At 38.7% G+C, this 13,145-nt stretch overlaps 1 protein-coding gene across 1 annotated transcript in view; it reads left to right on the plus strand.

Moving 5' to 3' along the window:
- grm1a (glutamate receptor, metabotropic 1a) overlaps positions 1–13,145 on the plus strand; it is a 32,634-nt gene that overhangs the window by 14,368 nt on the left and 5,121 nt on the right. The window contains exons 3-6 of the mRNA XM_068342531.1: positions 6,577–6,812; positions 8,897–9,143; positions 9,652–9,838; positions 11,335–11,461. Of these exons, the coding sequence (XP_068198632.1) occupies positions 6,577–6,812; positions 8,897–9,143; positions 9,652–9,838; positions 11,335–11,461 (797 nt within the window). The remainder of the gene's footprint in view (positions 1–6,576; positions 6,813–8,896; positions 9,144–9,651; positions 9,839–11,334; positions 11,462–13,145) is intronic.

Raw genomic sequence — 13,145 nt, forward strand, 5'->3', positions numbered from 1 at the left:
CGAAAAATGAGTTATGCGTTATTAAAACATACATTTATTAACAACATGTTTAGCATTCATAAAAACATGTGTAGAAAGCCTAGCCTAGCCTAGCCTATTCCATAACCCCTGAGGGTTGTCATCATATGGTTTGTCTTGGGCAATTGAACCTGGTGGCGCCCTTCCTTCTCCAGGTTGGATGCAGTTTAACGTCATACCCAGGACAAAAGATACCGTCAAAAAATATTGTTCATATGTGTTCTTATTGTATTTGGAAGCATGAGAGAAATTGTCTTGTTTATCTCAGCCTGCTTGACTTCAGAGTAAAATCAACTTACCTCTGCACAAACAGATGCTTATCCCAGTCTGACATTGTTTTCATCTCAAAACTTGAGTTTATTTCTTGCGTTTGCTGCACTAATTTAATAGACAGTAAACCCTCGCGCAATTACCGTAAATAATAAAATACATAGCTTGACGCAATATTGCAGAATTTCGTTATTTGCGGGTGGTCCTGGAACCCATTAATCGTGAGTAGCGAGGGATCACTGTAGTGCATTTTTTGTATGCATTAGGAATGCATTCCTATATGCTCTACAGTCCAATATACTGTAGCAACCAGTTCATTTTTTATATGAATAGTAATTTTTTTCTGGACTAACAGGTATTACTTTCTATCATTTGAGCGAATAATTATTGGTGGAGTTGGTAATATAAAAATAGGCCGTAAGAAATATTCTAGCATATTCTAAACCCAGTCTGATTGACTGAAAATTTGTGAGATATATCAATTTGAAATAGATGCTGAACTTTTATTGTCCCATAAGTGGAAACAAAATCAATCTTATTATTTTCATTAAATACATTGATAATGCTACTCCTGTTATTGGATTCAGAAAATTCATCTGGGGGTTTAGTAGTAAAGTGAAAACCAAGAAGGATTTTCTCCCAGCAGTGTTCCCTGTCAATGTAGTGGAGACTGATCTCCCAACTCAAACTGGGACATGATGAATAAGTAAAAGCAGCTTTGATGGGCTTTTATAGACTCCCCTGGACTCACCCGGGGCCCTCTGTGTCACCTCAAGAGAGTCCTACTTCTGCTGCCAGTAGGCTAACAAGTCACCACCACTCCTGCTCTAAGTCCACAGAGTTAGAGACATCAGAGAAGTGGTGGTGAATGAGAAAGTAAGAGGGGGGGTGGGTGGGGGGTGGGGGAGAGAGAGAAATAAAGCAGAGACGGGAAAATGAGTTTTGGAAATGGAGAATTAATGTCCAGTTGAGGAGAACAGCAAAAACAGGAGCATTTTTTCCCATTACCAGAACAGTTTGAAATTAATTAAGTATATTGTGGGGTCAGAGTAGAAATATGTGTACAAGAGGAAATCACCCCCAGGGGGTCTTGTTTGGTGAAACTGAAGAGATCAGCAGCAGAAAAGAAAAGTTACCTTGGTTCTGTTATGAATACACACTCATGTACTCTGATTTAAGGAAGTAGAAGTTGTTCACATTCTATACTTCTTCTGCATTTCATTACATTTTACATGTGAAATGTTCTATTCGTGCACAACCGTCCTACAGCTGCGTGTCCATGCTGTAACGTGTGAAACATTGATGGAGATCAAAAGTCTACTAGACTTTTCTCGTGAACCAATCTGTTCTATCAAACGTCTTGAGAATCGTCCAAGAAGATCATAAAGGAATGATTTTAAGTCAACTTACCACTATTTTCAACGTGTGTGTAGTTTGGTTTTATGCAATTCTTCTCAATGTAAGAGGTGATCACGCGTGAATAGATTATTTTCCTTCTTGATCCTGGACACGGATGAAGGTCTGACATGAGTATAGGTTGCTGTTCCTGCCTTCTTTTTTATGCTCTACCATTTATGCTCTTTTTTATGCTCTACCATTTAGCTAGGTGGCTGCCAGTTCTACACTAACCCTCACGGATTTCATTGGTTGGTTGGATCATTTTTCTTCAATAAGTTTCCATATTTTTCACTTTCAAAATCCATTTTGTAACACAAGTCTTTCACTAAAACTGAGCGTTTGTTATGATTCTCTATCCTGCAACTGCAGTGGTTTCATATAATGCATAAACCATGGCGATATTACTGTCAAAATGACGCAAGTGTGTGTATGTGCGTATTGTGTATTGACTAATATTCTTAGTTACACATTCTTGTGGAAATCAGAAACAGATTGAAAGTTTCAACTACCCACAGTTGTATTTTAAAACTTACACAGAGCAATCAGGAAATTCTCAGCTCCCACATCCTCCCGTTTTTCTTTTTAAAGTAACTCTTCCTATTCATCCTCCAAGGGAAACAGCGCATGTGATTAAATCTCTGGCCTGCCAATTAATTCATGGCTTCATAAATATACAAATGTGCTATCAAACTGGAAGTAGATCATCCAGAAGAGTCTGGGGACCTCACAGTCTATTTGCTATTGTACATTACTCTATAAATTATCCAGTTGTTAACATGCTGTCCTCTTCTAAACAATGCTATGCATCATCAAGTTCCAGTAAATCATCAAATGTCACACGTCCCTGCAATGGATATGTGGTATTTTGTTAATAGTGTTCTTGTGACTTTCCTTACAGAAATAAATGTCTTTGGAGAGTTGAGGTTAAAAGAAAAATGTACTTTTTAATGTCAAGAATGAGTTTTTTGTTTTTTTGATTCTGGCCCCAATGTGGATGTGTATTATACCGTCACTGGTTTGACTGGTATGTCAACTCGGGGCCACGTTATGTAACAGTAAATAATTAACGCTCTTCTCTTAACGCTGTTGAATTATTGAGTGAAGGCAAGTTGCCCTCAGCAAAGGACAGCAGCATCAATGGTTTGTTCAAAAGCTGAAGACAAACTGCATTTACTTTTGATGGACACAATGATTATCTCTTGGTGTTTTATAAATGTAAATAAAGATTAACAATGATATATATGGAGCACTTTGCAGCTGTTTGGCATAAAGGGTTTCTCATATTTTTATCTTGCTGCCCCTTGATAAATTCAAAATTGGATTCTAAATATGTATTTAGACTAGTTTGTTAATCTTATTACACACAGTATTTCATTGAAGTATTTATTGAACAAATTTCCTTTTACTGAAGGGCTATATAGATAATTCATGTACTGTACTCTACTGTACTCTAAAGTCTGTAAACTAATTTAAATGCTGGACACAATGGCTCATGAATCAGATTCTATCAAGATGTAAAGTTCCCTTCCTTTCACTATGAGTTACCTTTCAGTATTCATTCATTTTATTTTTTAATTTTTAAAGAAATAAGAAGAATAAAATACATTTATGCTAACGTTTTATATTATAATTATTAAGATTTATATTCAAGTCCTTTCTGTGCTTTGTTTTTCCATGTTCTCCTTCTCTGCGTGTGTTCTTTCCGGGTTCTCCGGCTTCCTTCAAAAACATGCAGCTTGGGTGAACTGATCAGTCTAACTTGTGCATAGTTGTGAGCGTGTGTGTGAGTGGTTGTCTGTCCATGTGCGTCCCTGCGTTCAGGGTGTACCCCACCTCTTGCCCGTGGCCAGCTGAGACAAGGGGAGGGATACAGAGGGAGTGTGAAGGTCATCAAGGTCATCGAGTAGGGGGAGGTGATGGATTGAGATCCACTGTGGTGGAACTAGGGTGTCATGGAGACGATGGTGTGGCTATGATGGATGTGTCTGTCTATCATGGGGGCATCCAGCTTGTTGTGCAATTCTGCATTCTTTATTTTTGCTTGTTTAGGTGGTATGTGTTTGTCTATATTGTCATGTGTTGTATGTTTCATTGGTGTGTATTTACGTGTTGTTTGTGGTACATTTGTATGTTTATTGTGTATTTATATGTGTACTGTCTCTGTAGTGTAGTTGTTTTCTCCTTGTGTATCTGTGGTTACCTGTATTTACTGTGGTGTGTGCGAATGTATGAGAGAAGATGGTACATCATTTTCTTTGGGATTAATAAAGTATTTATCAATCAATCTATCTATTACAATTGTCTCATCTACAAGAAAATGAATGAAAAATTAATGAATTATAATTATTACATCATTATTTATTTACTCTTGCTGCCTTCACCAACAGCCAGCATTATAGGAAACATAGATCTGTCTATCTGGAAACAAAGAACTGATTATTTTTGGGGCATTTGTACATGCTCCTATGTTGTTGGTGCAGCAGTGACCGATTTGTTAAAAGTTATGACAAATATTATTAAAAAAAGTCACTTCTCTATTTATACATCAGTACAATGTGCAGCATATAGCGATCTACTGCCATGCATTCCTTCACTGTGAACATTACAAAAATTGTATCACACTTGAACAGTGCTGAGTTAAACAACTGACCCGTGTGACATCTTTGACTCAGGGTACGTCACAGAGACTCTTCCAATATCAAGTGTGAAGTTATGCAACTGTGTGGCGCCATTAAATCAGATTTTCTCCCTTTTGATGACCTGAGAGTTTTTATTAACTGTTTGGATTTCAGCCAGGGAGGATCCTGGGAGAGGAGGGCAGGAAGAGTCATGTCATTTTACTTGGTCATACATTAGACTGTGAGAAACAGTTAAGATGTCTGGAGGCCCAGTGCATTATTCATATAATCCTGAGTAGTGTCTCTCCTCTCTCCCTGTTTATGTCATTTTTGCTGAATAAATATGTGCATCGTACTGAATCAATCATATTAAAATGTAATTATGTCATTGTTATATTAGGTTAGGTGTAGTATTAAAATTTCGATGATGTTTGTTGTGGCCTGTGCGTGTCTTTGTGTTTCCATTAGACCTACAAAGGCACTGAAGACGAGGGGGAAAGTAAAAGTATTTACTAGAATTTAATGAAGGACGTGTGACCAGCATCAATAACGTTACATATTTCTGTTGCTTAACTCACCTCAGATGATAACTCAGTTAAATATATTGTTTCAACATGCACCAAAAATACAACAATGAGAATTATCATAAGAACAAATAAAATAAAATTTGTGTATTATAAATTGATGTTATCCTTGGCAGTTATAGGAATCTTTCACAGTTACATTAGAGAGGATTTGATCTCGTAGCTGTAACATTTACTCAGAACTACAATGCTGAGCTGTTTCAAGAAATTAAGAAAAACAATAATCAATTCATCGCCCAAGAGGAATTTTTTTTTTGACGTTAAAGACATAAACATCACACACACATTGTCATCATAATTCCCATACTGATTGATTCCTGCCGTTCAGTATATATAGAAATTTATCAATCTTTATGCCTCCTTAACTTTTCCAAAATGACTTTGAGTTACTACTTTTTCTTGACAGTAATAATTGTGGACATAGAGGTCAGAAAATTTGACCTGCACACAAGCGCACAAATCCTCATCCATCACCCAGAACACCATGTGTCCGAGGTAATTGGTTCCACGGTGAGACGTATCTAATTGGTGCGCAGCTGTCAATAGCACAGGTATTTCACGTCAGTAGCCTTGAGCTATGATTTAGGATACAGAGACATGGGAGAGAAATATGACCCTGAAAGAACACTGACAGATTCACACAACACACACACACACACACACACACACACACACACACACACACACACACACACACACACACACACACACACACACACACACACACACACACACACACACACACACACACACACACACACACACAAAAGCTAAGTACACTGTTTTTTCTGTGTTTCATTCACTGGGATTTTCTGTCTCTTTAATCCCACTGGCTGGAATCCTGCAAATTAGCTGGATAAAGAAGACGGTTTTTGCACAGAGGATTACACAAATAAACAAAAAAGTTAGCTTAAAGGATTGTGTAAATCCAGGGGTTAAAGTGGGGTCATTTTTGTTGATATTTCCCTCCTCTTAAATTGAGAATTATTGCAGCAGATTTGAGATAGGCCTCCTAACAGTGCTGCCAGTCTAATGCTATATTCTGCAGGAGTAGAAGCTTTCGTCTGGATTTACACGTGGTGTGGGAACTTATTAATTAATTATTATACTGAAAACAAATAATGACAATTTGGGTTTGCATTGTACATCAACATGGAATGAGTGTAATACTGTAGATTGGAGTCCCAATGCAGATAGTTCATAATTTTTAAGATAGGATCCTATCATGCTGATAAGAAGGGATGAGATTCATTGGGGTCTGAGAAGGGTGAATGGGAGTAATAATGAAAATATAAGATGGAGGAAGAGTGTAGAAAAACACAGAGTGGGATGATTGGACATTGATTAGGATATGATAGCATAGGAAAGAAAGACAGCACTCAATATGATAGGTGATGATAGGAGAAGACAGGATAGGAGAACATACCGGAATGCGATTGGAAGGAATGAGAAAGGAAGGAATGTAATTTATGCGGCTTGATAGCTTATGTTGTCAAATGAAGTTTGTGTATTGATTTACAGTCAGAGCATCTTTTTTATGCATGTGAATCATAATATACACAAATCAAATTTTCACTGTAAATTATGGCGCTGTTTTATACCATCTCAATGGTTTTTTCCATCATCTTTTACCGCTGCTCTTTGATCAATCGATTATAGCCACTTCTTTTTTTCTCTCTTGCTTCTAGTGATGGATGGGCAGACCGGTACGAGGTTGTAGAAGGCTATGAACAGGAAGCAAAGGGAGGAATCACCATGAAGCTGCAGTCAGAGGTGGTTAAGTCCTTTGATGACTATTACTTGAAGTTGCGCTTGGACACCAACACCAGGAACCCCTGGTTTTCTGAGTTCTGGCAGTACCGTTTCCAGTGCCGCCTGCCTGGACACCCACAGGAGAACAAGAACTTCAAGAAAATCTGCTCCGGTAGGTGGATGCATAGAATTATTAAAATAAAGCAAATAAATAAACAACAAATATAATGAAAGGTTCAAAACATAAATGAAATAAACTTGACAATCTAAATAAATGACAAATCAAATCAATCAGTAGTTTGAGAAGACTGTTACTAATTCAAAGTGGTACAATCATGTTTGTTTTCCTTTACTTTCTCTGTATTGTTCTTAAATTCATTGTTATTCCCAAGACCTTCAAGGTGGTAAGTGCATTTTCCTAGACACTGCTATGGGGATGACAACTGGGCTTGAGCGAGTACTTGAATGTAATTAATATCTAATACAATTCATCATCCATGTAAAATCCATCAGTATCCATACTCATGGTGAAGGACGACTCTGATTTAGCCACAAATTAAAATTTATTGGCATTTAGAAGATGCTGATCAATAGGTAGTTCTTTAAATTTGTGATAAATCTATTGCATTAAATGTAGCAGATTCTGGTCAAGTTATGTGAAATTCAGGCTTTAAAGCTTAAAACAAATACCTAGTATTGTAGGAGCAGAACATATTTTAGTGCTGTGTCAGCTTCAACTACATCACTTCCTGCAGACATACTGTATTTGTGTATTGGGGAGTGATGAGTAGTGGCAGACAGGCAGGGAGAGAGAGAGAGGGATAGATGGGAAAGTGTTGACGTTTAAATAGAGGGTGTGTTGATGATATTTGAGGAGAATGAGGAATGTTATGTACAAATGTGTGCTTGAAAAGTGGAGCTCAATTTGTCTGCCCCAAACACACCGCCCAATCAAACAATAAAGTCGCACATTGTAATATTCCGTTAGACTGCCCTCAGCTTTGATTATGGCTGTGGCATTGTTTTGGTAAGCTTCTGCAATGTCACAAGATTTATTCCATTCAGCATTAATTTATCATAAATATCTTATATTGATGATGGTACAAAGCACATCCCAGCACATCCCAAAGACTTTCAGTTCTCTGTGGTGGCCAATCAATGTGTGAAAATGATTATCCATGCTTCCTGAACCACTCTTTGACCATTTGACCCCAATAAATGCTTGCATTGTTGTCCATAAATCAGGGAAGCAAACAATTAATGGAACAACCTGGTCATTCAGGATATTCAGGTAGTCAGCTGACCTTGTTTTTTAGGCGAAGGTGGTAATTTTTTTTTTGTAAAGGCAGTATAGCTTCCCTTCCAGCTGCCTTTTTTTCCATTTACCCCTACACCATTCTGAGTATGGATTCGGATTAAGATCATTTAGTTGTTTGAACAGACATCGATGTACTCGCCCAACTCTTGTGAAAACTACTATCAGATTTGCACTTGCACACTGTGAGCATCTGACTCATCCATTCAGGAAGAGTTTGACTTATGTCTTCTTTAACACAACCGACTAAAACACAACATGCTGACCAGATCAGACTCTTGGCCAGAGAGTAATGATTGCATCAGTCAAACTCTGATGTGGAACACTGAGATGTTTATTATTGTATGAGAAATAAAAAGAAAATGGGATAGAGGAATGGATCGCCCAGCACACACTGTTAGCCCAAATCGTTGAAACACCAGAAAAGTTTGCTGTCTTGAGATTCTATTTTTCTTTTGTACTGTATGTGCATGTTCATGTCAAAGACAACTACGATAAATGTCTATGTTTTAAATGCGCTGCCAAAGGAGGTAAAGAGAAATGCAAAAATGTCAAGAGTAGCACAATTTGCAAAGGAATGTAGCATGTGTGTCATTTCAAATTTGTCGTCCTCCAAATCAAAAAATAATAGTCATGTGATGATGGGACAGCACCTTTAGCAATTGCAACTGTCCATAATGTTGGGATTTTCATAATGTTTGTTCTCCACATCTGTTTACTATTGGGTGTTTTTGTAAATAATGATAAATGCATATGTTGCTGCAAAAGTAGTTCTTGTTTTTGCATTATCTATGGTATGGCTGGCTCTATTGTCATTATGCATTGTGGATAACAAATCTTTTTATGGCTGCACTCTGGCCAAACAACAACAAGAAGAAAGTTATACTTGAATTAACTCCAAATTCTTCTTATTTGATGCAGTCTTTTTCTTTCTCTCACAGGAAATGAGAGTCTGCATGAAAACTATGTACAGGATAGTAAAATGGGTTTTGTCATCAATGCCATCTACGCCATGGCTCATGGCCTCCATGACATGCACAAGGAGTTCTGCCCGAGTCAGACGGGACTGTGTGAGGCAATGAACCCTATTGATGGCAGCAAGCTGCTGGAATACCTGTTAAAGACATCCTTCAGAGGAGTCTCGGAAGAGGAGATCTATTTTGATGAAAATGGAGACACCCCTGGAAGGTAAGACGATGTGGACGGTGGTAAGACTGTTAAAAACTGCAGTAAAATGAAAATGGAGATTTCACATCGTGTCTCACACTCTCCTGCTCATTAGGACACATGCATACGTGTGCAAACAGTGTTGAGCAGGAAAGAATGTAATTAGTTGAGACTGGAACAGATTCAGTGGATTGTCCACTGCGGCAGCCACTTTCATCTCTCTTCAGCCCAACAGACAGCATTTGACAGTCAGAAAACACAGCCGTGTCATTCCTCCGTCAACCAGAGGTCAGGACTAGCACATCATAAAAATGAGGCCACAGGGTGTTCTGGCACAAGCGCCTCACATCACACCTCCCAGTTTTATAAGCTGTTTAAGTGACTTTGGTTAATAGGAAAGAATAATCTAATTACCTGCCAATGTCTCCTTCTTTATCTCCAACTTCCACACCACTCGTATTTATTTAATCACTTAATAAATTAATTCATGCTTATCATCGTTCTCTCTCCCCCCTATTTGCTCATCTAGGTATGACATCATGAATCTACAGAGTGTGGGTGATACGGGTGATATGGGTGATGGTCGTTTTGACTACATAAATGTCGGCTCCTGGCATGAGAGCGTCTTGAGCATCGATGACTACAAGCTGTGGGTGAACAGCAGCAACATGGTGCGCTCCGTCTGCAGCGAGCCCTGCTCCAAAGGACAGATTAAGGTAGAGTCTTGAATCTTCTTTGGAATAAATTATTTAGCCTTGAATGAGGTCTGCTTGATGATTTAAACTGAACCCCCCCCCCCCAAAAAAAAACCTGGTGTCTGAAAAATCAATTGTCATTTTCAGCAGAGAATTTGCTGTGTGATCCTGGAAAAAGGTTCAAAAGTATTTCTCTGCATCACAGTGTTACCAGTACCTTATTGAAGACTGATTCTGCTCTTACTCACTATTACAGCAGCAGTATTTGATGTTGCGCAGACGACAAGCTTGCCAGCTGTCTCTACCAGCTCTGCGAGAGCCGCCACATATGAGGCAGTTTGACTTGGTGACAAAGCACTTGTAAATTCATGACACTGACTTGATGCTGACAACAATAATTTTGCAACATTTTTCCAAATTTTGTTGCAAGCACTGAAAGTTGAAATAATTAATAACTACCATCAAATATAAAAGTACATCCTGTGTCTTTGGTAATAAAAGCCTAAATTGTTTTGCAGCTAATAAGAAGTCATATCCTCTGCTATATGTCTTAGCTGTTAGAGATAAAACATGTTTAGATGTGGCGGTTGGCTTGTTACATGAAATGAACCAGTCATTTGTTTTCTAGTCTTTATAGCTTTGTTGACTATCGGTAGCTTCAATTTCATTAATAATCTCCTTCAACTATTTGTAATAAAGCAAATGAGCAGAGAAATATATTTCCTAAGATGTTATTCTAACTCAGATATTTCCATTTGGGCCAAAGGTTTGCCATCTCAACAAAGATTTACTGTGTGCTTGCTGGTTTTTGACTTTGGTGATCTCTGACATATCTTCAGCTGGCAGTTAAACTTTCAAGATGTTACTCGAGCTCTTCATACCCAGAGGTCACACAGCAGCGCCACAACAAAGACTACTTTCTGTTATTCCTTTTTTTTTTTGTTCACATTGAACAAAATAAAGGCAGAACGACGACACAAGCAAAAACCTCTTTGCAACCTGGTGGCATTTTTGGTTGAATTTTATCTTGTTTGAGTTAGCTGCTAACCGCTTTTAAGACTTGTAAGTCTTCTGCTTTGGGTTGCACATAGAATAGACCTGCACTGCTGAAATGTCATATGATTCAGAACTGCAACTACCTTCACTGCCATCTCAGAGATGCAAGAATACAGACCTGTGGAGAAATTGTGAAATTAATTGTGTGGCACACTTTGTTTTTTTCTAAATTAACATGATTTTATTAAAAAAATCCTCGTGCTGTCCACAATTATTTTCAGGTTTCAAATTTAACAAATTTTACAAACTGGCCTTGATTTCTCAATAGCATATCTGTGGCCCAGAACCCCCCCCCCCCCAAAAAAACCCCTCAACAACCCCATCCTCATCTTTGATATCCCACTTAATGCTTATTTTGGTGGCACTGGGTTTTCTTGTCGTTTTAGTTTCATCAGTGTTTGGATTGTTTATGAAGATGTCTTGTGACCCCTCATCGATGTTGTCTGGCCTGTTGGGTGCAGGTGATCAGGAAGGGCGAGGTGAGCTGCTGTTGGATCTGCACCACATGCAAGGACAATGAGTATGTCCAGGATGAATTCACCTGCAAGGCCTGTGAGCTGGGATGGTGGCCTGATGACGAGCTGGCAGGTAGGATAGATACCGATCCGGGCTGACCCCCGTTTTACTTTAAAAAGCAATGTTCTTTCACTCTAAAATGTCCATCTCTTAGCCATTATTTCACCCATTTTGTGTATTCTCTTCATTCACCTTCCTTCTGCTTCCTTATAAGGATCTTTTCTTTAACTTTTAACACCAATATCCTCACCAGCATAAACCCTTTCTCTCTATTTGCTGCATTTAAAATATCATCCTACTCCTGTTCATGCTTCACATCTTGACACCACCTTGCCCTGATGCTCTTCATTACCAGGTCGGGTGACTCTATTCTCTTAGTGCTCTCATCCTTCACTCTACCTTCCCGAATAGACACACGGCTCACTTTTCTCCTGTCAGCTCACTGCCTTCTTGAGACCCACTGGTTGTTTTGACAGCAATTTATAGAGTTCAGAGGTGCTCTCAGTTCCCAGGTGTAAAATCCTATTACTGCCATGAGAGGCTTGGGGATACATTTCAGCAGTCTGTCAAGGAATTAATTCTCCCTTCACTCTCATTACATGTCCCTATATGGAGAATACGGATGGAGAGTCTGTACTGTCTATAATATGCACTCATTTGCTTATTTAGGGTAAGATTAAAAAAAAAAAAAAGTTGTACATAATTTCATTATGGGGCTTGTTTCTCTTTTTAAAATCGACTGTGAATTTGCCCAGAGAGAATTCACAGCAGAGGAGTGAGTTTTGTTTTGTGATTATTGCAGAGCGTCAATGGGAAAACACTGTAGGTTTCTGGACGGATGATTGACTTTAACATCAAAAACAAATACATGAAAATGTAATTCATCTTTGCCACCCTTGATGCCATGATAAGCTCAGTGGAGTGGGTGTTCAAGAGAAAACAGTTTTCTGCAGTGTGTTCAGACACTTTCCCCTAATGTGTGGCTCAGCAGGCTTTAGTGGAAATGCTTTTAAATTAGAGACTACCCTAGGTAAATAGTGGATTACATCACATTAGTATCACTCGTATTATAGAGATGACACGTTAGGTAATTTAATTAGAGGATGCCCTCACCAATGGAAAAACTCAATTTGTGCTAATGTGGAGAGGCCATGTCATCCATCACCACTTCGTAACAGGGAAAGGGAAATAGACACCCTCTCATGACATAAAACGTGGTAAAAATGTACAAACAACCAATTATGCGATGCACATTTTTAAAGCCCCCAAGAAAATGTATTACATTTTTCCCTAAACCTGTCATTTACTGTATATATCCTTAGATGGACAGCAGGAACTCTGTATGTCTCCCTGATGAGGTCATAAAATTACAGACACTTTTTCGTAATGGGACACAACAACATAGACCAGCAGTGGCTTTCTCTGAGCAGACCTTAGCTTGTCACGCTGGTGAGTGTAATGCTATTAGGAGCAGCATGTAATTTATGCAGTGCTAAGATGGGGAAGTCTTTGGGTGTCGGTTTTCACCCGTTAAGCTTGACAAACTTCCTTTGCATGTTGGATGACAAGTTTGCAACCAGCACATCATGACAGAGTTGACACGCGGAAGCACGTGTGCATTCGCCACACATTAGGCATAACATGACAATGAGAAATCTGACAGAGCCGAAGCTGTGGGACGAGTAAAATAGCACTGAAATGGGATCCTGAGCGATCATAAGGGCACAATGGATGACTTATCCATCTGTTACACACC

This window comes from Antennarius striatus, chromosome 19 (assembly GCF_040054535.1).
Source record: "Antennarius striatus isolate MH-2024 chromosome 19, ASM4005453v1, whole genome shotgun sequence".
In the NCBI taxonomy this organism is placed as follows: Eukaryota; Metazoa; Chordata; class Actinopteri; order Lophiiformes; family Antennariidae; genus Antennarius; species Antennarius striatus.